This window comes from Rutilus rutilus (genome assembly GCF_951802725.1).
Source record: "Rutilus rutilus genome assembly, chromosome: 1".
Classification (NCBI taxonomy): Eukaryota; Metazoa; Chordata; class Actinopteri; order Cypriniformes; family Leuciscidae; genus Rutilus; species Rutilus rutilus.
In genome coordinates, this window is record NC_140209.1 from 7628301 (window position 1) to 7653778 (window position 25478).

The following is a 25478-nucleotide window of genomic DNA, read 5'->3' on the forward strand; positions in this document are numbered from 1 at the left end:
AGGGTGTTTTGGGTGGTTGCTAGGCGGTTGCCAGGGTCTTTTGTGTGGTTGCTAGGCGGTTGCTAGGGTGTTCTGGGTGGTTGCTAGGATATTTTGGGTGGTTGCTAGGGTCTTTTGGGTGGTTGCTAGGGTATTTTGGGTGGTTGCTAGGCGGTTGCTAGGGTGTTTTGGGTGGTTGCTAGGCGGTTTTGGGTGGTTGCTAGGCGGTTGCTAGGGTATTTTGGGTGGTTGCTAGGGTGTTCTGGGTGGTTGCTAGGCAGTTGCTAGGGTGTTATGGGTGGTTGCTATGGTGTTGCTAGGCGTTGCTAGGGTGTTTTGGGTGGTTGCTAGGCGGTTTTGGGTGGTTGCTAGGCGGTTGCTAGGGTATTTTGGGTGGTTGCTAGGGTGTTCTGGGTGGTTGCTAGGCAGTTGCTAGGGTGTTATGGGTGGTTGCTATGGTGTTGCTAGGCGTTGCTAAGGTATTCTGGGTGGTTGCTAGGTGGTGGCCAGGGTGTTCTGGGTGGTTGCTAGGCTGTTTTGGGTGGTTGCTAGGGTATTCTGGGTGGTTGCTAGGGTCTTTTGGGTGGTTGCTAGGCGGTTGCTAGGGTCTTTTGGGTGGTTGCTAGGGTCTTTTGGGTGGTTGCTACGGTGTTCTGGGTGGTTGCTAGGGTCTTTTGGGTGGTTGCTAGGCGGTTGCTAGGGTCTTTTGGGTGGTTGCTAGGGTCTTTTGGGTGGTTGCTACGGTGTTCTGGGTGGTTGCTAGGGTCTTTTGGGTGGTTGCTAGGCGGTTGCTAGGGTGTTCTGGGGGGTTGCTATGGTATTCAGGGCGGTTGATATGGTGTTACTAGGTGGTTGGTAGTTATCACAGATGGTTACTATGGAGTTTTTATAGAGTTCTTAGCATGATCTTGGCATGATTTAACACTTAACTAATCGCTATTAGCATGTAGCTATTCACTGCTAGCATATGTAGCATGTTGGAAGTGCTGTTTGCTAGCATGAGTCAAAAGAGCCAAACCTCATCTCTATACGATGTTCTGATACAGAGATATAGGTCTTGCAAAACGGTTGCTAGGGTACTCAAGTTTGGTTGCTATGGAGTTGCTTGGGAGCTGGGAGCTTTAAACTTAAGAAGTTTAAATTGGTTTGAAGTTTAAAGTAGTTTAAAGTAGTTTGAAGTTTATGATAGATATATAAATAAGTTAGATAGATACAAACAAACAAACACACACACACACACACACACACACACACACACACACTCACACAGACTACCTCGCTCACACACTCACTCAGACACACACACACACACACACTCAGAGTTTATGAGTTTAGAGTTTATAAGTGTACAAGTTTTTGAGTTTAGAGTTTATAAGTTTAAATGAGTTTAGAGTTCAGAATGTATTAATTTATGAGTTTAAGAGTTCATAAGTCTATGAATTCATGAGTTTATTAGTTAATTAGTTATTAAATTTAAGTTAATTAGTTTATAAGTGTATGAGATTAGAGTTTATTAGTTTAAATGAGTTTCATTGGCTAATATATATAGAATGGCAGTTTGAATTAGTTTTCAAGGGATTTAGATTTAAATTTTTGTCGGTTGGTGAGTTTGAATTTTTTTAGAATGCCCAATGTTAAGTCAATGGGAGTTTTTCCGAGTTTTGATCGTCATTTGTAGGAAAACCGTAAGTCCGATCAGTCTGAAAAGATAAAGCAACTAACTTCAGATCAGTTTGAGTGTGTGAGCCGAGTTTGGAGTATGTAGAGTTAAAGCTCTAGGACGAGTTTGAGTCAACAGTTTTTAACAGAAGAATAATAATAATAATAATAATAATAAGTTTAAATAGGATTTCAGTAAGTTGGCTCTCTCAAGCCAACTTAACTAGATGCGAAAGTTCGTCGAGACAAACTTTAAGTTGGCTTGAGAAAGTTTGGACCAGAACGTTTTTTTGCTAGGCGGTTGCTAGGATGTTATGGGTGGTCGCTATGGTGTTGCTAGGCGGTTGCTAGGGTATTTTGGGTGGTTGCTAGGCGGTTGCTAGGGTATTCTGGGTGGTTGCTAGGGTGTGTTTGGTGGTTGCTAGGTGGTTGCTAGGGTCTTTTGGGTGGTTGCTAGGGTTTTTGGGTGGTTGCTAGGGTGTTTTGAGTGGTTGCTAGGGTGTTTTGGGTGGTTGCTAGGCGGTTGCTAGGATATTTTGGGTGGTTGCTAGGGTCTTTTGGGTGGTTGCTAGGCGGTTGCTAGGGTCTTTTGGGTGGTTGCTAGGCGGTTGCTAGGGTATTTTGGGTGGTTGCTAGGGTGTTTTGGGTGGTTGCTAGGCGGTTGCTAGGGTATTCTGGGTGGTTGCTAGGGTGTTTTGGGTGGTTGCTAGGGTCTTTTGGGTGGTTGCTAGGCAGTTGCTAGGGTATTCTGGGTGGTTGCTATGGTGTTTTGGGTGGTTGCTAGGGTGTTTTGGGTGGTTGCTAGGCGGTTGCTAGGGTATTCTGGGTGGTTTCTAGGGTGTTGCTAGGGTGTTCTGGGTGGTTGCTAGGGTGTTTTGGGTGGTTGCTAGGCGGTTGCTAGGATGTTTTGGGTGGTTGCTAGGGTCTTCTGGGTGGTTGCTAGGGTGGTTGCTAGGCGGTTGCTAGGGTGTTATGGGTGATTGCTAGGCTGTTCTGGGTGGTTGATAGGCGGTTGCTAGGGTGTTATGGGTGGTTGCTATGGTGTTGCTAGGCGGTTGCTAAGGAATTCAGGGCGGTTGATATGGTGTTAATAGGTGGCTGGTAGTTGTCACTGATGGTTACTATGGAGTTTTTATAGAGTTCTTAGCATGATCTTGGCATGATTTAACACTTAACTAATCACTATTAGCATGTAGCTATTTACTGCTAGCATGTGTAGTATGTTGGAAGTGCTGTTTGCTAGCATGAGTCAAAAGAGCCAAACCTCATCTCTATACGATGTTCTGATACAGAGATATAGGTCTTACAAAACGGTTGCTAGGGTACTCGAGTTTGGTTGCTATGGAGTTGCTTGGGAGCTGGAAGATTTAAACTTAAGAAAGTTTATAGTGGTTTGAAGTTTACAGTAGTTTACAGTAGTTTGAAGTTTGACAGATAGATAAATAAGTTAGATAGACACACACACACACACACACACACACACACACACACACTAACTCGCTCACACACTCACTCATAAACTCAGTGTGTGTGTCTGAGTTTAGAGTTTATAAGTGTATGAGTTCTTGAGTTTTGAGTTTATAAGTTTAAATCAGTTTAGAGTTTATAAGTTTAAATGAGATTAAGAGTTCAGAGTTTATTAATTTATGAGTTTAAGAGTTCATAAGTTTATGAATTCATGAGTTTATAAGTTAATTAGTTTATAAGTGTTTATAGTTTAGAGTTTATTAGTTTAAATGAGTCTCAATGGCTCATATAGTATATAGAACGGCAGTTTGGTTTAGTCTTCAAGGTGTTTAGATTTAAATTTTTGTCGGTTTGAATTTTTTAGAACTCCCCAATGTAAGTCAATGGAGTTTTTGAATGAGTTTTTTCGAGTTTTGATCATCATTTTTAGGAAAACCGTAAGTCCGATCAGTCTGAAAAGATAGAGCACACCGAGTCAGATCAGTCTGAGTGTCTGTGCCGAGTTTGGAGTATGTAGAGTTAAAGCTCTAGGAGGAGATACATATAGTTTTTTTTCCGGTCAGAAGAAGAATAATAATAAGTTTAAATAGGATTTCAATATGTTGGCTTTCTCAAGCCAACTTAACTAGATGCGAAAGTTCGTCGAGACAAACTTTAAGTTGGCTTGAGAAAGTTTGGACCGGAAAGTTTTTTGCTAGGCGGTTGTTAGGATGTTATGGGTGGTCGCTATGGTGTTGCTAGGCGGTTGCTAAGGTATTCTGGGTGGTTGCTAGGCGGTTGCTAGGGTATTTTGGGTGGTTGCTAGGGTGTTTTGGGTGGTTGCTAGGGTGTTTTGGGTGGTTGCTAGGCGGTTGCCAGGGTCTTTTGTGTGGTTGCTAGGCGGTTGCTAGGGTGTTCTGGGTGGTTGCTAGGATATTTTGGGTGGTTGCTAGGGTCTTTTGGGTGGTTGCTAGGGTATTTTGGGTGGTTGCTAGGCGGTTGCTAGGGTGTTTTGGGTGGTTGCTAGGCGGTTTTGGGTGGTTGCTAGGCGGTTGCTAGGGTATTTTGGGTGGTTGCTAGGGTGTTCTGGGTGGTTGCTAGGCAGTTGCTAGGGTGTTATGGGTGGTTGCTATGGTGTTGCTAGGCGTTGCTAAGGTATTCTGGGTGGTTGCTAGGTGGTGGCCAGGGTGTTCTGGGTGGTTGCTAGGCTGTTTTGGGTGGTTGCTAGGGTATTCTGGGTGGTTGCTAGGGTCTTTTGGGTGGTTGCTAGGCGGTTGCTAGGGTCTTTTGGGTGGTTGCTAGGGTCTTTTGGGTGGTTGCTACGGTGTTCTGGGTGGTTGCTAGGGTCTTTTGGGTGGTTGCTAGGCGGTTGCTAGGGTCTTTTGGGTGGTTGCTAGGGTCTTTTGGGTGGTTGCTACGGTGTTCTGGGTGGTTGCTAGGGTCTTTTGGGTGGTTGCTAGGCGGTTGCTAGGGTGTTCTGGGGGGTTGCTATGGTATTCAGGGCGGTTGATATGGTGTTACTAGGTGGTTGGTAGTTATCACAGATGGTTACTATGGAGTTTTTATAGAGTTCTTAGCATGATCTTGGCATGATTTAACACTTAACTAATCGCTATTAGCATGTAGCTATTCACTGCTAGCATATGTAGCATGTTGGAAGTGCTGTTTGCTAGCATGAGTCAAAAGAGCCAAACCTCATCTCTATACGATGTTCTGATACAGAGATATAGGTCTTGCAAAACGGTTGCTAGGGTACTCAAGTTTGGTTGCTATGGAGTTGCTTGGGAGCTGGGAGCTTTAAACTTAAGAAGTTTAAATTGGTTTGAAGTTTAAAGTAGTTTAAAGTAGTTTGAAGTTTATGATAGATATATAAATAAGTTAGATAGATACAAACAAACAAACAAACACACACACACACACACACACACACACACACTCACACAGACTACCTCGCTCACACACTCACTCAGACACACACACACACACACACACACACACACACACACACACACACACACACACTCAGAGTTTATGAGTTTAGAGTTTATAAGTGTACAAGTTTTTGAGTTTAGAGTTTATAAGTTTAAATGAGTTTAGAGTTCAGAATGTATTAATTTATGAGTTTAAGAGTTCATAAGTCTATGAATTCATGAGTTTATTAGTTAATTAGTTATTAAATTTAAGTTAATTAGTTTATAAGTGTATGAGATTAGAGTTTATTAGTTTAAATGAGTTTCATTGGCTAATATATATAGAATGGCAGTTTGAATTAGTTTTCAAGGGATTTAGATTTAAATTTTTGTCGGTTGGTGAGTTTGAATTTTTTTAGAATGCCCAATGTTAAGTCAATGGGAGTTTTTCCGAGTTTTGATCGTCATTTGTAGGAAAACCGTAAGTCCGATCAGTCTGAAAAGATAAAGCAACTAACTTCAGATCAGTTTGAGTGTGTGAGCCGAGTTTGGAGTATGTAGAGTTAAAGCTCTAGGACGAGTTTGAGTCAACAGTTTTTAACAGAAGAATAATAATAATAACTAGATGCGAAAGTTCGTCGAGACAAACTTTAAGTTGGCTTGAGAAAGTTTGGGCCGCAAAGGTTGCTAGGGTGTTCTGGGTGGTTCCTAATGTATTTTTTAGGGTATTTTGGGCGGTTGCTAGGGTGTTCTGGGTGGTTGCTAGGTGGTTGCTAGGGTGTCCTGGGTGGTTGCTAAGGTCTTTTGGGTGGTTGCTAGGGTATTTTGGGTGGTTGCTAGGGTGTTCTAGGTGGTTGCTAGGGTATTCTGGGTGGTTGCTAGGCGGTTGCTAGGGTTTTCTGGGTGGTTGCTAGGGTCTTTTGGGTGGTTGCTAGGGTCTTTTGAGTGGTTGCTAGGCAGTTGCTAGGGTGTTTTGGGTGGTTGCTAGGATGTTTTGGGTGGTTGCTAGGGTCTTTTGGGTGGTTGCTAGGCAGTTGCTAGGGTGTTTTGGGTGGTTGCTAGGGTGTTTTGGGTGGTTGCTAGGGTCTTTTGGGTGGTTGCTAGGGTCTTTTGAGTGGTTGCTAGGCAGTTGCTAGGGTGTTTTGGGTGGTTGCTAGGGTCTTTTGGGTGGTTGCTAGGCGGTTGCTAGGGTTTTTTGGGTGGTTGCTAGGATATTTTGGGTGGTTGCTAGGGTCTTTTGGGTGGTTGCTAGGCGGTTGCTAGGGTGTTTTGGGTGGTTGCTAGGATATTTTGGGTGGTTGCTAGGGTCTTTTGGGTGGTTGCTAGGTGGTTGCTAGGGTGTTTTGGGTGGTTGCTAGGGTATTTTGGGTGGTTGCTAGGGTCTTTTGGGTGGTTGCTAGGGTGTTCTGGGTGGTTGCTAGGGTCTTTTGGATGGTTGCTAGGTGGTTGCTAGGGTGTTTTGGGTGGTTGCTAGGGTATTTTGGGTGGTTGCTAGGGTCTTTTGGGTGGTTGCTACGGTGTTCTGGGTGGTTGCTAGGGTCTTTTGGGTGGTTGCTAGGCGGTTGCTAGGGTCTTTTGGGTGGTTGCTAGGGTATTTTGGGTGGTTGCTACGGTGTTCTGGGTGGTTGCTAGGGTCTTTTGGGTGGTTGCTAGGCGGTTGCTAGGGTGTTCTGGGGGGTTGCTATGGTATTCAGGGCGGTTGATATGGTGTTACTAGGTGGTTGGTAGTTATCACAGATGGTTACTATGGAGTTTTTATAGAGTTCTTAGCATGATCTTGGCATGATTTAACACTTAACTAATCGCTATTAGCATGTAGCTATTCACTGCTAGCATATGTAGCATGTTGGAAGTGCTGTTTGCTAGCATGAGTCAAAAGAGCCAAACCTCATCTCTATACGATGTTCTGATACAGAGATATAGGTCTTGCAAAACGGTTGCTAGGGTACTCAAGTTTGGTTGCTATGGAGTTGCTTGGGAGCTGGGAGCTTTAAACTTAAGAAGTTTAAATTGGTTTGAAGTTTAAAGTAGTTTAAAGTAGTTTGAAGTTTATGATAGATATATAAATAAGTTAGATAGATACAAACAAACACACACACACACACACACACACACACACACTCACACAGACTACCTCGCTCACACACTCACTCAGACACACACACACACACACACTCAGAGTTTGAGTTTAGAGTTTATAAGTGTACAAGTTTTTGAGTTTAGAGTTTATAAGTTTAAATGAGTTTAGAGTTCAGAATTTATTAATTTATGAGTTTAAGAGTTCATAAGTCTATGAATTCATGAGTTTATTAGTTAATTAGTTATTAAATTTAAGTTAATTAGTTTATAAGTGTATGAGATTAGAGTTTATTAGTTTAAATGAGTTTCATTGGCTAATATATATAGAATGGCAGTTTGAATTAGTTTTCAAGGGATTTAGATTTAAATTTTTGTCGGTTGGTGAGTTTGAATTTTTTTAGAATGCCCAATGTTAAGTCAATGGGAGTTTTTCCGAGTTTTGATCGTCATTTGTAGGAAAACCGTAAGTCCGATCAGTCTGAAAAGATAAAGCAACTCGAGTCAGAACAGTTTGAGTGTCTGAGCCGAGTTTGGAGTATGTAGAGTTAAAGCTCTAGGAGGAGATTGAGTGGAATTTTTTGGTAAGAAGAATAATAATAATAATAAGTTTAAATAGGATTTCAATATGTTGGCTCTCTCAAGCCAACTTAACTAGATGCGAAAGTTCGTCGAGACAAACTTTAAGTTGGCTTGAGAAAGTTTGGAGCAGAACGTTTTTTGCTAGGCGGTTGCTAGGATGTTATGGGTGGTTGCTATGGTGTTGCTAGGGTATTCTGGGCGGTTTCTAGGGTGTTCTGGGTGGTTGCTAGGTGGTTGCTAAGGTCTTTTGGGTGGTTGCTAGGGTGTTCTAGGTGGTTGCTAGGGTATTCTGTGTGGTTGCTAGGCGGTTGCTAGGGTTTTCTGGGTGGTTGCTAGGGTATTCTGGGTGGTTGCTAGGCGGTTGCTAGGATATTTTAGGTGGTTGCTAGGGTCTTTTGGGTGGTTGCTAGGCGGTTGCTAGGGTCTTTTGGGTGGTTGCTAGGCGGTTGCTAGGGTGTTTTGGGTGGTTGCTAGGATGTTTTGGGTGGTTGCTAGGGTCTTTTGGGTGGTTGCTAGGCGGTTGCTAGGGTGTTTTGGGTGGTTGCTAGGGTCTTTTGGGTGGTTGCTAGGGTATTTTGGGTGGTTACTAGGGTGTTCTGAGTGGTTGCTAGGGTCTTTTGGGTGGTTGCTAGGCGGTTGCTAGGGTGTTTTGGGTGGTTGCTAGGATATTTTGGGTGGTTGCTAGGGTCTTTTGGGTGGTTGCTAGGGTATTTAAGGTGGTTGCTAGGGTGTTCTGGGTGGTTGCTAGGGTCTTTTGGGTAGTTGCTAGGGTCTTTTGGGTGGTTGCTAGGCGGTTGCTAGGATATTTTTGGTGGTTGCTAGGGTCTTTTGGGTGGTTGCTAGGCGGTTGCTAGGATATTTTCGGTGGTTGCTAGGGTCTTTTGGGTGGTTGCTAGGGTGTTCTGGGTGGTTGCTATGGTATTCAGGGCGGTTGATATGGTGTTACTAGGTGGTTGGTAGTTGTCACAGATGGTTACTATGGAGTTTTTATAGAGTTCTTAGCATGATCTTGGCATGATTTAACACTTAACTAATTGCTATTAGCATGTAGCTATTCACTGCTAGCATGTGTAGCATGTTGGAAGTGCTGTTTGCTAGCATGAGTCAAAAGAGCCAAAACTCATCTCTATACGATGTTCTGATACAGAGATATAGGTCTTGCAAAACGGTTGCTAGGGTACTCAAGTTTGGTTGCTATGGAGTTGCTTGGGAGCTGGGAGCTTTAAACTTAAGAAGTTTAAATTGGTTTAAAGTTTAAAGTAGTTTGAAGTTTATGAGAGAGATAGATAGATAAATAAGTTATATAGATACACACACACACACACACACACACACACTCACTCAGACTACCTCGCTCACACACTCACTCAGACACACACACACACACACACACACACACACACACACACACACACACTCTCAGAGTTTATGAGTTTAGAGTTTATAAGTGTATAAATTGATGAGTTTATAAGTGTATGAGTTTTTGAGTTTAGAGTTTATAAGTTTAAATGAGTTTAGAGTTCAGAGTTTATTAATTTATGAGTATAAGAGTTCATAAGTCTATGAATTCATGAGTTTATTAGTTAATTAGTTATTAAATTTAAGTTAATTAGTTTATAAATGTATGAGATTAGAGTTTATTAGTTTAAATGAGTTTCATTGGCTAATATATATAGAACGGCAGTTTGGTTTAGTCTTCAAGGTATTTAGATTTGAATTTTTGTCGGTTGGTCAGTTTGAATCTGGATTTGAATTTTTTAGAACTCCCCAATGCAAGTCAATGGGAGTTTTTCCGAGTTTTGATCATCATTTGTAGGAAAACCGTAAGTCCGATCAGTCTGAAAAGATAAAGCAACTCGAGTCAGAACAGTTTGAGTGTCTGAGCCGAGTTTGGAGTATGTAGAGTTAAAGCTCTAGGAGGAGATTGAGTGGAATTTTTTGGTAAGAAGAATAATAATAACTAGATGCGAAAGTTCGTCGAGACAAACTTTAAGTTGGCTTGAGAAAGTTTGGACCGGAACGTTTTTTGCTAGGCGGTTGTTAGGATGTTATGGGTGGTCGCTATGGTGTTGCTAGGCGGTTGCTACGGTATTCTGGGTGGTTGCTAGGCGGTTGCTAGGGTATTTTGGGTGGTTGCTAGGGTGTTTTGGGTGGTTGCTAGGGTGTTTTGGGTGGTTGCTAGGCGGTTGCCAGGGTCTTTTGTGTGGTTGCTAGGCGGTTGCTAGGGTGTTCTGGGTGGTTGCTAGGATATTTTGGGTGGTTGCTAGGGTCTTTTGGGTGGTTGCTAGGGTATTTTGGGTGGTTGCTAGGCGGTTGCTAGGGTGTTTTGGGTGGTTGCTAGGCGGTTTTGGGTGGTTGCTAGGCGGTTGCTAGGGTATTTTGGGTGGTTGCTAGGGTGTTCTGGGTGGTTGCTAGGCAGTTGCTAGGGTGTTATGGGTGGTTGCAATGGTGTTGCTAGGCGTTGCTAAGGTATTCTGGGTGGTTGCTAGGTGGTGGCCAGGGTGTTCTGGGTGGTTGCTAGGCTGTTTTGGGTGGTTGCTAGGGTATTCTGGGTGGTTGCTAGGGTCTTTTGGGTGGTTGCTAGGGTCTTTTGGGTGGTTGCTAGGCGGTTGCTAGGGTCTTTTGGGTGGTTGCTAGGGTCTTTTGGGTGGTTGCTAGGCGGTTGCTAGGGTCTTTTGGGTGGTTGCTAGGGTCTTTTGGGTGGTTGCTACGGTGTTCTGGGTGGTTGCTAGGGTCTTTTGGGTGGTTGCTAGGCGGTTGCTAGGGTGTTCTGGGGGGTTGCTATGGTATTCAGGGCGGTTGATATGGTGTTACTAGGTGGTTGGTAGTTATCACAGATGGTTACTATGGAGTTTTTATAGAGTTCTTAGCATGATCTTGGCATGATTTAACACTTAACTAATCGCTATTAGCATGTAGCTATTCACTGCTAGCATATGTAGCATGTTGGAAGTGCTGTTTGCTAGCATGAGTCAAAAGAGCCAAACCTCATCTCTATACGATGTTCTGATACAGAGATATAGGTCTTGCAAAACGGTTGCTAGGGTACTCAAGTTTGGTTGCTATGGAGTTGCTTGGGAGCTGGGAGCTTTAAACTTAAGAAGTTTAAATTGGTTTGAAGTTTAAAGTAGTTTAAAGTAGTTTGAAGTTTATGATAGATATATAAATAAGTTAGATAGATACAAACAAACACACACACACACACACACACACACACACACACACACACACACACACACAGACTACCTCGCTCACACACTCACTCAGACACACACACACACACACACACACACACTCAGAGTTTATGAGTTTAGAGTTTATAAGTGTACAAGTTTTTGAGTTTAGAGTTTATAAGTTTAAATGAGTTTAGAGTTCAGAATTTATTAATTTATGAGTTTAAGAGTTCATAAGTCTATGAATTCATGAGTTTATTAGTTAATTAGTTATTAAATTTAAGTTAATTAGTTTATAAGTGTATGAGATTAGAGTTTATTAGTTTAAATGAGTTTCATTGGCTAATATATATAGAATGGCAGTTTGAATTAGTTTTCAAGGGATTTAGATTTAAATTTTTGTCGGTTGGTGAGTTTGAATTTTTTTAGAATGCCCAATGTTAAGTCAATGGGAGTTTTTCCGAGTTTTGATCGTCATTTTTAGGAAAACCGTAAGTCCGATCAGTCTGAAAAGATAGAGCACACCGAGTCAGATCTGTTTGAGTGTCTGAGCCGATTTTGGAGTATGTAGAGTTAAAGCTCTAGGAGGAGTTTGAGTCAGATTTTTTAGTAAGAATAATAATAATAATAATAATAATAATAATAATAAGTTTAAATAGGATTTCAATATGTTGGCTCTCTCAAGCCAACTTAATAATAAGTTTAAATAGGATTTCAATATGTTGGCTCTCTCAAGCCAACTTAATAATAATAATAAGTTTAAATAGGATTTCAGTAAGTTGGCTCTCTCAAGCCAACTTAATAAGTTTAAATAGGATTTCAATATGTTGGCTCTCTCAAGCCAACTTAATTATAAATGCATTACTCTCACTGAATGAAAAACATTTTGGTTTTATATTATGCAAATTGTTTCAGTTGCTTTTAGTTTTCACTTGCTAACAAATTCTCAATCAAGGCCCATAACTTTTGTTTGTTAAATAATTTTGCTTTTTTTTTTAAATGATCACAATTAGGTATACCTTTAAAATCAGACAAAATTGAAAGTAAAATTTTTCTCTGAGAATATTCTTAACTATTGCTGACAATTGACTTACTGTCAAGCTTCCGAGAACTATTTTCTTCTTCTATCTCTTTTTGTCTTCTGTCTTCAGATCTCCTGTCTTCTTGTGTCACTGATGATCCTCGTTTTGTCTTAAATTCACGAGTGATTATTTCATCCACTTTCTGAAGTATTTGAGAGTGTTGTGTGTTTTTAAGTTGAAGACATCCTCCACATTCTTTAGTTATTTGTTGAATATATTCATTTTCAGATTTCTGTTTCTCATCATCAGTAGTGAGAAGGATTGTGCGCTTCATCGCCTTCTCACCAAAGCTGTTCAACACTGAAGTTAATCTTTCTCTATTCTTCTTAGTAAAGTCCTTATGCTGCAGCACCAGTATGATCACATGAGGTTCTGAACGAGACACTGCTGATACTTTCTGTGCTATTTGTGATTGTAAGAGAGTTGATTTGAGCAGGTGAGTTGTGCTGATGACCGTGATGTTCCTCCCCTCCACTTTTTCACTTAACTTCTCTACATCAGGAGATGATTTTTTTCCAAACACATATTTATCTAAGATTATATTTCCCACTATGTTGTTTTCTGATGAGGTCTTCCCCAGCAGAACAATCCTCAGATCACTCACTGAAACATTCAAAACACACATACAATGTTATCAAATAGCAGTTGTACAATTATATTATTATATAATACTGAAAAAAATATTTTTTTCTTTTTTACTTACTGTTGGGACGATCACCCAATGGACTTTTGTCTCTTGTGCATTCTACAAGAAAAAACAACAACACAATGAGCAGTTATTACGTATCTTAGGAAGTTAATGAGCCAAACAGTCACTGAAGTGATTTTGTATCTGTAATCTGATGTTTAAGTTAAGTGCCATATTGAATAACAGAATTATTTTTGATAGAGTAATGAAAAATATTACATATTTTACAGTTTGGCATTTGTTGATAAATTTAAGATCTAATACTAAAACACATTATATATAAACATTTTATTGGAGATCTGATTCTCTCTGTATAATTTTATCTACCAATGGATCAATTACAATCTGTTACGTGGGTGTGTATATCGAAACGTTGGTGTGTGATTTCTCTTTATGTGAGTTTGTAGGTGGAGTCATGAGATGTGGAAGTGGAGTGACGTCATGGGGGTTCCTGCTATTTAAGCGGCAACGGCTCTCTCTCGCTCGCTCATCGTTGTCAGCTGGGGGTTTCTCGCCTCATGGCGAAGATCACTCATCGCCTCTTCTCGGCATGCTGGAGCGATCTTGTGATGACTGTATTTTGACTTTAGTTTGTTAATTTGATACCAGGTACCGGGGTTACTTTTAGTTCACTTTTTATTATTTAGTTAGAACAGCGAGGGAAGCAGTTGCCCGGAAGACTCACCTATTTATCTTCTTTTTGGGAGTTAGGTAAGATCTCTTCTGGTTAACTAGGTGTAGTTAATGGTACCTGTTTTTCTTTTAGTTGCCCTACCTGTGTACTACCCGTGTTATTTTTGGTTAATCTTGATTGTTCATCTCTTGAGGTGCCTTTATCTCTCTCATTAAAAAGTTCATGGCGTGACTGACGTCTGAAACGCTACCAGTCGTCTATGGTTTTTGATATGTTCGGTCCTTGTCTTTTGGTCTGCCTTAAACAAGCTAAAAGAGATTAATGGCCGTAACACAACCAAATACAACGAATGTATAACATTTGTACTCAAATATTGGGGCCAAAAGTTAATAGTTTAAAGACAGTAACACAAAAACATTCAACACAACAACACTTTTGTATCAACAATGCAAGTCTTGTTTTATGCTCTATAATGTTTTTGTCAAACCGCGACCCCTAGTGTCGCTGTGGAATACTTGCACTGTCGTAAGAAGCAGCGGGCAACGAACAGGCACAGATAGACTCCGAAGATATTGACCAGATAATGTTTCACGATTTCATACAAATATTAGGCTACTGCATACTGCATAGTCTACTGAACTACTGATGATGGTAATAGGATAATAATGATTTTATGTCAAGTGTTAGACTAGGCTACTTTTTAATAATAAAGTAGCCTACCGCGTTTGCTGGCTTTTACATGATTGCAGCTAAATCACAAGTAAATAGCCTATAGCCTATAGTATAGTCTGACATCAATAAAGTTAAATGTGGGCTACGTCGCAGTATTTCATAACATTGGCCGTTATGATATCATGAGACATGATTATTGCAATTTATCATAATAGTTTGCAAATTGTGCTCATTTACACTATTTACAACCTCTAGGCTTATTTATGTCCTGATAATTATGTGAGATATTGACAACTGTTCTCATGATAATCGTCAACAGCGTCGTCTGATATCCCTCAGGCGATTGGGACCACATCAAATTTAATTTTTTTTTTTTATTTAGAGAAACAGGGACAGCGTACAATAAACATTAACCTCAAGGGGAGAGATGCATAGTACCAGGTTTTAGCTCAAGAGCTAATTTCCACCCGTAGTCCCTGGGCAGGCTGATGTTATAATACAATACTACATAATACATCATACATACATGAATAATGGAATTTACACTGACCAAAAAAAAAAAAAAAAAAAAGGTGTCCTCACATGCACAACATCGGTCACATGTGGGTGCAGATTTGATTTGACAAAAGCCATTTCTTTGCCAGACGTGAGAACGTGTAAGAGTTTGTGCTTCTTATCAGCTCTATAGGCAACATATTCCACTGACGAGCAGCCACACATGAAAAAGCATAGTTTCCAAATGCTGTCCTGCGTTTAGGGATCCTGCATTCGCCTCGCACTGTAGATCTAGTGGCTCAAGCTGTTGTTTTAGAGCCCAAAGATATAAACTCTTTTAGTGGAGGAGCAGCGGTGTCATGGAGGATCTTATACATCAAACACAGATTTGTGTGGATTATCAGATTTTCAAAGCTGAGCAATTTGTATTTTACAAGAATATGCCAGTGATGGAATCGTCTGCCTTTCTTATCGTAAATCTTTAGAGAACATATAATGACTCAAGTGGCCTGAGGGCAGATTTACAAGCCTGTGACCAACTTGTCATACAATAAAGAAAGTGTGGAACAATCATTGCATTAAGATAGGCTCCTGAGGCCTCGATTGTAAGGGAATTTCAAATGTATCTGAACTGTGCCATATTAAATTTGATTGTATTTGATAACTTTTTTGTGCGCTTTTAAAAGCCTAAATTTGGTTCCAATATGACACCTAAATATTTTACCTGATCTGGATTTGAAATGATTTGTCCATCAATTAAGATCTTAGGGCAATTTTGTATTTTATAACAATTTGTAAAAAACATAGAAACAGTCTTATCTAGATTTAAGTTTTTCAGCCACAAAGAAACTTTCTTCATCTCTTTGGTCAGTTTTTGAGCGACTTCTTCCGCAGTTTTACCATGTGCATATAGCACCGTATCATCAGCATACATAGTAATTTTGCTCTTACACACAGTTGGCAGGTCATTTATGTATAGTGTAAACAGCAGGGGGCCCAGAATGGAACCTTGTGGCACTCCCATGCTGCAAGATCTTAAGGGTGATTTTGTATTATCGACCGCAACACATTGTTGTCTGTCATTAAGGTAAGATCGAATCCATGCTATTGTATTTGTGTCAAGAGAAAAATCAGATAATTTGCTGATGAGAAGCTGGTGATTAACTGTATCGAAGGCCTTTCTCAAGTCCAGAAAGACCGCCCATACCACACCTCCACCATCAAGACTGGATTTGATGTTTTCTAGTAAGTAGCAGCACGCAGACTATGTGGAGTATCTTTTCCTGAACCCAAACTGGCAGGGATGTAATGCATCAGTGTGGTCGAGATGCTCCACTAGCTGCTCTGCCACCACCTTCTCAAAGATCTTGGAGATGGCTGGTAGGATACTAATAGGTCGATAGTTTGATACACAGAGCTTGTCTCCTGACTTGAAAATCGACTTGACTACTGCTTTTTTCAACGCCAAAGGAAAAATGTTTTCAATTATAGATTGATTCACAGCTATTGTTAGTACAGGAGTTAGAGTAATTTTGTGTTCTTTTAGAAGGGATGTATCAAGTCCAAATATATCATTTGCTTTACTATTTTTTAAATTTGCTATTATTTTGGAAATTTTATCTTCATCTATAGTCTGCAACCTACAGTAAGACGCATTGCCATCCCCATGATCATCTTGGCAGCAGTTCACTTCAGGGAAAGTCTCCGCCAGGTCTAACATAGAATCCAAGAAATAATCATTGCAGTGTTTAGCCAGAATAGAGCTCTCATTTTGAACTATTCCATTGATTTTGAGCTGTAATTGCTCCTGATATATTTTTCCCTTCCCAATAGTTTATCCATGCTCCTCCACAGATTTTTACAATTACCTTTTGCCTCTTCGATTAAGTTTAGAATAAAAATGCTTTTGCTTTTCGAAGCAGCATGGTAACTTTTTTCTCAAAGATTTATAAATGTAATAAAATCAGTGGTTAATTTAGTTTAAAGAGAAACATTGAGAGCTTTATCTCTCGCTTTCATTGTGTCCCAAAGGGATTCATTAAACCACGGGAGTCTCTTTTTATTTGATTTTCTCTGTTTAATACTCATAAAAAAAACACAATTTCAAGTAAAGTTAAGTTACAGTCGGGAAGTTCACTGTTAGTCAGATGAAGTTTGTATAAGCACAGTACACACGCCATAAGAAATCGGAACCAGACAAAGGACTACGTGATAAATACACCTCACAACACATGAGTTCAGCTGGCAAACTAGCTTGTGTGGCAAGCTAGGCAATAAAACATAACGGAAAAACCAACTAAGAGAAACGAGTGTTTGTTAGCAATTGTGATAACAGCTCTGATAAATTGGACTGGTCTAATTATCAAAAGTGGATGAATGAACAGCATCGTAAAAAAATGACATACTAACTTACAAGCAAGCGCAACAACATACAACATAGAACGCAAACAAGTTTACAAATAAGAGATTTATTACTGTGCGTTCACATCGGACGTGAATAGCGCGTCAAATTCGCGCCTGCCGCGTCTATTTATACGCTTGACCACTTTGTGTGCATTCGCGTGTCAAGAGCGAAATTGACGCGCGTAAAATCAAAAGTTTGAAGCGAAATTTACGCGCATCACGCGTAAAACGCATCAGGGGGCGAAAGTTTCGTAACCTGTTGGCGGCCATCTTTTTTAGATGTTTATCGAGCATTAGCATTAGCATTAATCGAGAGAGTCACCGCTCGTATATGCTCTGGAGAGCAGAAACAGCTGCGTAGGGGACATCGTCACTGTACTCAGGTCCACTAAACCCTCCGGAGGGTTTTAGGAGTTTCACAATTTGCTCCAGGAGGAAGGTTTGGTGGACCTAACGGTGAGGACGCTGACGAGGACAGCGTAGGCCGTATAAAGCCTCGGCCTCGAGTGGTCGCTGCATGACGAGCCCGCGCTGTACAGCCCGGCGCGAGGTTCACCCTCTCATGCACCAAATCTGTCATTTATTTTTGTTTTGATAATAAATGGAGCCAGCCTCCAAAAGTGAAACCTGTCCTGTGATTTAAAAAAAAAAAAGTTTTCATACACTAAATTGTGTTTGTTGTCTTTACAGTAGATTAATAATCTTTCATATAATCTAGAATAGATATGGAATAAATAGCATTCAATACAAAATGAGTATCTCTATATTGAAATGGAGTTTTTATGTGAAAGATTTGCTTTGTTGTGCATTTTAGTCATATTACAAAATAATTTATTGAGGCCAAACATAAAATAACATTACAAACTGTCACTTCACCATGTGACAGCAGCATGCAAGCAGGCTCCTGATTGGTTAACGTGGCGCGAATTGACGCAGAAGTTCAGATTTTTCAACTCGGGCGGCAGACGCGAATTCGCGTCAAACGCGTGAGTGCACAAATAGCACTATAAAATCATTCGCGCTTAACGCGCCAGATGCTCAATTCGAGTCATTCGCGCGAACTTGACGTCACGTGGTCAGATTCTCTTTTCCTTTTCCTATCTCTTCCGACCGCATTTTCCTTGGTTTTTTCATTGTTGAGTATCACGTCTGAAATGCACGCAAGTGTCTTCGTGCTTCATTGTCGTGAAGCAAATTCTCGCGAGATTTGTCGGGGGTGCTCCTCTCAAACTTGCATTGCTGGTTTTTCCAGCGGTGTCCCCCCCAAGCTTTACTACCAGGAGGATTTACCCTACTATGAGTTTGTTGACCACCGCAATGACTTTGAAGCTGTTATATTAACCCTCTGGAGTCTGGGGTGTTTTTGGGGTCCTTGAGATGTTCTGACATGCCCTGACATTTGTGCTTTTTTCAGTTGCTTATAAACATATCAATGGCAAAAAAAAAATTACACTCTATTTAGCACAAACAGGACTACCATAATATGTGAGCCAGATGTATGTACATGTTTTCATTTTTGAGAGAATAATGTTTATGCATGGTTATTGAAAAAACTAAAAACTAGTTTCTTAAATAAGGCCACAAAACACATACTAAATATGTGTCAATAAGACTTTTGACTAATTGATGTCCTTCCCTAGTGTTTTTTCTTCAAAATTATGTGAAAATAGTCTTGCTTTATTGTTCACATAAAACCATACATTGATTTAAATTGATGTAAAACAGGTTTTGCTTGGAAAAGCCAATATGCGAGGGGGGCGTGAACGAGGAGTGGTTTACTGCATAATGATGAGCCATTCACTCAGGTGTGAAACTGACTGAGCCACAATGAAAGGACAAAAAATATTTAGAAGAAGACTTAAATTGACCATTTAAGATTTTGCTTACATCTATCTTGTAAATATGTTTTGCTATTTTATTAAAAAGGTTACAACAACAATTATTACAATTTCAACAATATTTCAAGTGTACTCTTTCTTTGTAAAAAAAAAAAAAAAAGATTATAGGCCTACATTTTATCTATGTATTCATTACTTTGAATATAGCCAACATTGGAACAGCTAACATCTTAGTTGATGACTTTATTTTTGACAAAAATAGTAGGCTATTTTATAGGGGTGTAACGATACGCGTATTCGTATCGAACCGTTCGGTACGAGGCTTTCGGTTCGGTTTTCGGTACGCACTGCGTACCGAACGGTTCGTTGGACCATTTTTTCTGCCGACCAAAATTTCTTTATTTCAAATGAAGGCGCGTCGCGGGTGGCAAGCGTGATCATAGAGGCTGCCGTGACCACAACATCAACTGTGAAGCGGGACTCGCGAGCCCTAACTTAAGAGATCCAGACCAGTAAAGAAAGCGTTTGAATTTCAAATGCTTTTTGAATTCGCCACTTAAGTAATAACATCACTGCGTGATCTAGTGAGAAACATTCACATATCTCTGTTATTAACGGATTAAACAGCGCTGATGTGGAAACCATGGGAAGAAACATCGTGCCATGAATGAATGAATGAACTGGACGATGTCCACAGATCAGCAACATTCACCGTGGATTTACTGTAGTAACACTAACGGCAAGGTATGGAAGTTTGTCAGGCTATAATGCTTTCAAGTAACATTAAGTCGGTTTTAATTTGACATTATGAATACAATTGCTGCCCTCAAATGTTAATCTGATTCTGAACTAAAATAAACCTTTGTTTATACAATATTACATTTCATTTTGTCCAAGGAGCTGTTTTGTTTTATATGCTCATAATAAGAGTCAAGTATAGCTCCATTAGTACATTATTAACAAAGAAAATAAATAAAAAAATACTTTATGATGTTGGTTTCATTAAATAAAATAATAATAATAAAAAAATAATTCAAGGAAATTTCTCTGGCATTTATTTATTTTTGCTGTATGGAAAACGTATCGAACCGAACCGTACCGAACCGTGACACAAGTGTATCGTATCGAACCGAACCGTGAATTTTGTGAACCGTTACACCCCTACTATTTTATATATAGAAATTGCTAAACAAAAGCTTATTTGACGAGGCAGTATATTCTACAGTAAAAACTGTACCCAAATCTACTAAACAAAATGTTGTCTTTCATATTTCGCCTGACTGTAACGTTGTTTTCATGAAATATTAGGGCATATAAATGTTAATTTGCAGTTTACGTTGCTTATACAAATAGCCTACATTTTATTTCAACAAATTTCAGTCAATGTTTACTCATCTCAGTATAGCTAGCCTATATTTACTTTAAATCCAGAAAATTTGTTAATGAAAAAAATATTAAAATTAAGATACAATTGATACAAAACGAAATTCGCTTTAAAGAAAGGATTTGTACTTTCTGTTTTGAGGTCTCTGTGAAAGTTTGAAAGTCTTTTAGTGTTTTTTTAGAGCGCTCGCGTCCATAATGGAGAACTGTCACGTAATACTGTTTTTTTGCTAGCTGTGGTAAACAGCGCGCATCTATGCCGTTCATTCATTCATAAACAGAAAACCGAGAAGGAAAAACTTACTAGCTTACTTATTATTATTATTATTCCTCAGCTCGTATTCCTCGTATTCCTCATTATTCCTCACAGCGCTGCGATATGATATGAGGACATTCACAGGATTGCGTGGATTGCCTCAGCCATTTGCGTTTGAATAGCACGCGCTCTCCGTGGGCGGAGTCACATTACATCTGAATTAGCTCTAATGAGGTCGACTGGAATCGCTCTCTTTTAATACAGATTTCACAAGATGAGAATATTTGTTTTTTATATAAATTACTTCATTTAAAAGAAGAGAATTCAAGCTTCATGCCTGTGTGTCTGATTGCCTGTTTGACTGAGTATTCGCTGAGCTACAGTTTATTTTCGGACGCGTTTCAGAATGGACTACACGGACAGAGAGAAGGCAGAACTCGCTTAGTGTTTATTTTTCTTTATTTGGCAAAAAGCACAACACTTTGTTTTTATTGTGAGCATACACAAAAATAATACACATTTAACAGAATTGATTGATGTATGAAACTTGTTTTGTAAAACCAAAGTCAAAAGAGTATTTAGGGTCTCAATTCAACTCATAAGGAAAAAAGTGACCAGATCACGCCGGCGTGATCTCCGACCTCTAAGGGTTAAGGTACAATTCTTGCATAGTGTGCCTTTAATAAGCCTGTTAACCCTCTGAGGTCGACAAACGCGCCGGCGCGTTTTGCTGGATTTTATCCACATTGTAGCACTATAAACTTAAATTACTCCGTCATTTATGGTCATACAGAAAAAAGAAATATAAAAAAAGAATCTGTGATATTTCTACTTTTGTATGTGTCCACTTACAATCAAATCAAAACATTGTGCTTTTGTAAAATAAAGAAAATAAACAGGGTGTGCGTTCTGCCTCTCCGTCGCGGTGAACTTTTTTTTCTTGAGCACGTCTATAAACTGAAACAAAACTCAGCGAATACTTGTCACACATTTATGAGCCATATATCTTTATAAACATTTAAGTGTGTACTTTTAAACGATCAGATTCAAACTGAAAACAAATATTCTCTGTTTAAGTAATTTGTATAAAACCAACAAGATGTCCAGCTTCTCAAACGCTTCCTAATTATTTTTTAATTTACCACGCCCACTCGCGCAAAAGAGATTCACATGCAAATCTCCACATGGAACGCGAACGCCCTCATTACCTCAACAACAAAACACTTCACTTCACTTTTCGTCGAGTTTGGAAACAGTGCCTGAGCTTACATTGGATTTACATCAGAAGAAGAACGCGATTTGAAGACAAGAAAGATACGGTAAGAAATTCTTACATATTAGTTTGCTAATGTTGCATAAATTTCACATTGCAGTTGAACTGTTGCTAGATGGTGATTATTATAATATTTAGACCCGTGTTTACTGTTACTGTGTTTGTGGATATCTGCTCAAACGTAGATATGTATATGGTAACCATAATGTTTTATATTTGAGCGCGATCGTGTTTGAATGTATCTTATTTTGCAGCGCGATCGCGTTTGAATGTATCATATTTTGGATCGCGATTGTGTTTGAAAAGCAAACAGCTTCATGTTTTTACTATTATCTCATTTCATATGGAACACGAATGGAAACATTTGAAGTAACATGATAATCAATATATTTTTCTCTAGCTTAGTTGTTACTGAAATCTTTTGGAAGATTTATACTGTTATAGGTTATTATTATTTTATCCAGCACTGCGCATAGCTTATGCCTACAAGGCACAACAAACCTGGTGTTCACTGTTCATTATATCTTGTTGGAAACATTTGTGTGTGTGTGTGTGTGTGTGTGTGTGTGTGTGTGTGTGTTCTGTGAATTTTAAAAAGCAATTTTAACCAGAAAAATGTAAAATGTATTCCCAAAATCGTGCAGGCCTTTCTCTTGATATCAGCATGTTCACTTTTTTTTTTTTCAGGGTCCAGATGCCACGGAGTCCTGCTGACTTCAACATTCACATGAGTCTCTGTACATGAAGATGGTAAAGTGAAAATCAAACACCTTGGAAATGAAAGGTATGTACAATGTTTTTAGGAATGGCACAAAGGTCTCTGTCTTTGGATCATTGTTTTCAATAAGAGCTTTTTGGCACTTGTTGTGTATCTTTGGACGATGCTTTGTTGTAAATAAATCCAAACAATTTAAAAGCCATTATTTTTTAAATCTCCTCATTCTTTGTGCAAGGTTGCCCAGAATGGCCTGATAGCTCCTAATAGGGCCGTTAGGGGAGGTTCTTTGTCTTTCTCAGGTGAGAAAAGCTTACATATTAATGAGCTCTCGCATAGAGCTTTCTCGCACAAAACACATCGTAAAATTTTTAAATCAATATATTGTCTTATCTGAATGAGCAGTCGGGGTGATTTTCACATAGTTTTAGAGCAAATATTCTAGGCTACGTGATACAATTTTCAAAAGTCTTGTGAAGAAATAATCAGTATGGGTTTCATGGCCTTATTTCAGTGAGATTTTTTTTTTGTATTTTCACAAACCACGCATAAATGTCATTATCTCAAAACTACAAACTTTTTACATACATGCTGTTGATATATTATTGTAGCAGAGTTTGTGCTGAATACAGTGTAATTAGACTTTAGCCATGAAAATGTAGGGCTGTACCAGAATATTCGAGTATTCGAATATTCGTTCGGTGGGTTGGTATTCGATTTTCAAATTTGACATTCGAATATTCGTTTTAATTTTTTTTTTTTTTACACACCTGGCATCCCCCTAGAAATGGTTCCCATTCGCGCTTGAATGGGGCTGTCATGCGTTTTCTCAGATGGATAGCTCTCTCTGATTTATCAATATGAACAATGAACACATAAATGTGTTTTTGCAAAACGGATATGAATCCGAACTTCAAATCCCGTGCTATAGGCAGATGTAATGGAGTGCACGTCACCAGCAACAGATAAGCTGCATGCATTTTACTGATCGTCAGCTAAAATTTGTAAATCAAAGACCGCAATAAGAGAGCGGCAAGAGCCCTGGTAAGATCATTTCGGTTCTTTACTTTTAATGAAGTTGATTGTGTGTTAAAGCATCTGCGACCCACTTTCACTTTGGTTTGCGATAGTTTGCACGTTGGCTTGATGAATAGATGCTGATCTGCGGTGACGCGTGCTGTAAGCGTCGTCATATCTGGCTATAACATGATATAGCCTAAAACACGCTTTCACACGGTTATTTTTTAGCATTTTTTGGGCGAAATACAATACTCTTATTTTAGAGCGCAGAACAGCGGAGTTTATGGGCAGAAGTGCATGCCTGAGCTTGTAGGCTATAAGCTGCGTTGCTTTGACATTGTGGAAATAGAATAGAAACAATATATTAGCCTACCCTTTACTGTGTCAGTAATTACTGTGCTGCTGATTTCTGATTTGAGAGTTATTTGTTACTCAGAAAAATATTAGGCTGTGTTTTGTATCACTAGTGCAGTGTCCGTTCTCGGAGCATATAAGTCCTGCGCGTGAGGCGCGCGCGCTTCCCGCTCGCGCTGTTCTGTATTAAAAGTTTATTAATTCTGAACGTGTCACGTCTCGCGTGTCTATATTGCACCAAATGTGACACTACACTCGTGAAGTCGATTGGATGAACGGTTCTAAATGCAAGATAAATAATCTAAATGCAAACAGACAGACGCATAGAGATTCCTGCCTTTATTAGAGAGAAAAATAGTTCAGCCCCCTCCCTCCGAAGCTTTGAATATTCGATGTTAATTCCTATCGAAGCTTCGAAGCTCAAAAAATGGTATTCGGACCAGCCCTATGAAAATGTCACAAGAAACAGAAATAACCAGAAATGTCAGAGCATGTCAGAACACCTCCAGGGTCCAGAAAACAGCTCAGACCTCAGAGGGTTAAATTTCAGTTTTATCAATTAGCCACTATAAAAGTAAAAGGTAAAAGTTACAAGAAGCTATACAAATAAAGCAAACAATTAAAAAGTCAGTGCTCGATCTAATGTTAGTCTAACCATACAACGGTACAGTTAAATAGCTTATAAAGTTTTGAAACTTCCCCTCAGCCAAAACGATTGCCCAGGGAACAAATTAATAGATTTACGTTACGAGACCAAAAATCGGCCGTTATATATACTCAAGACGAATTATATCTCATGTTTAATGACTACAGAGACGCCAGAGTCCGCGGCGGCATTGGCGACAAACCCTTTAGAACGTCCAGCTGACGAAAGGCTGTTCCAGGTGGCGTACATCGCGCTGAGCTGGTGATCGCTGGATCTCACAACTGATATAATTTTCATAAATCTTTATAAATAAATCACAGATTTGAGCTTTAAACAAGTACATTCTCGCCTGAAAAACTCTTAAAACTACATTTCATGATACAGAAACAGTAGTATTATATGTCAACTGTATTAAAAAATGGCGCTTCTTGTGTTGTCATTCTCCGTGGCGCTGCCTTGTCAGCTGTCAATCAAGCTGTCAATCAAAGTTAACCACGCCCTTATTGTCATACATTTTATATCTAAATACGATCTAAACTAACGAGTTAGAAAAAATTCACAGCCCTCGTGGTTGTCAGGCACTCGGAAGCTATCGAAAAATACAATAAAAGTCCATGGGACCAACCTGTAAAAACATGAATTTATGCTGTGAAAACGGACATTTTAACATGGGGGCTATGGACATCTGCTCCCTTTTGGGACCTTCCTCTAGCGGATTTTCGATATATTGCAGTTTTTCGCACTTCTGGGTAGGCATTTTTCAGATCAGAATGTTGCCGCTTGTTTAATACTCGGATAACGATTTGCGGTTGTCGGTCAGGAAAATGAAATGAGCATCCCTAGTGTTGGTAAGTACTCCATCTGTGTATTCTTAAACTATTTTTACATCTTCTTCTACTACTTCTTCCAGCGTGCGTGCAGTTGAGTTCTGTTGACAACTACATATATTTTCTAGTTTTTTTATTTGATGGGCAAATACCATATTCACAGAGCAAGATACCTTAAATTCAAACCTAACTGCAAAGTATTTGCTTATGATTTAGTTATTATTGTATTCACTTAAAAAAAACTCCAATAAAAAAAAGCTTTGATCCTGTATTATAGAACAAATTTTATATGAATTATAATAAAATAAATTCTCATTAGGGAGAATCTTTTTTCTATGTTTCCCCACATGTTCATTGTTCTGTAATG

General features: G+C 39.4%; 1 protein-coding gene across 2 annotated transcripts in view; it reads right to left on the bottom strand.

Moving 5' to 3' along the window:
- Nucleotides 1-25478, bottom strand: part of LOC311302589 (uncharacterized protein) — a 103196-nt gene that overhangs the window by 73290 nt on the left and 4428 nt on the right. For both annotated transcript variants that reach the window (XM_084428577.1, XM_084428578.1), the window contains exons 3-4: nucleotides 12611-12652; nucleotides 11920-12510 (exon numbers count right to left, since the gene is read on the bottom strand). In XM_084428577.1, coding sequence (XP_084284703.1) covers nucleotides 11920-12510; nucleotides 12611-12652 — 633 coding nt within the window. The remainder of the gene's footprint in view (nucleotides 1-11919; nucleotides 12511-12610; nucleotides 12653-25478) is intronic.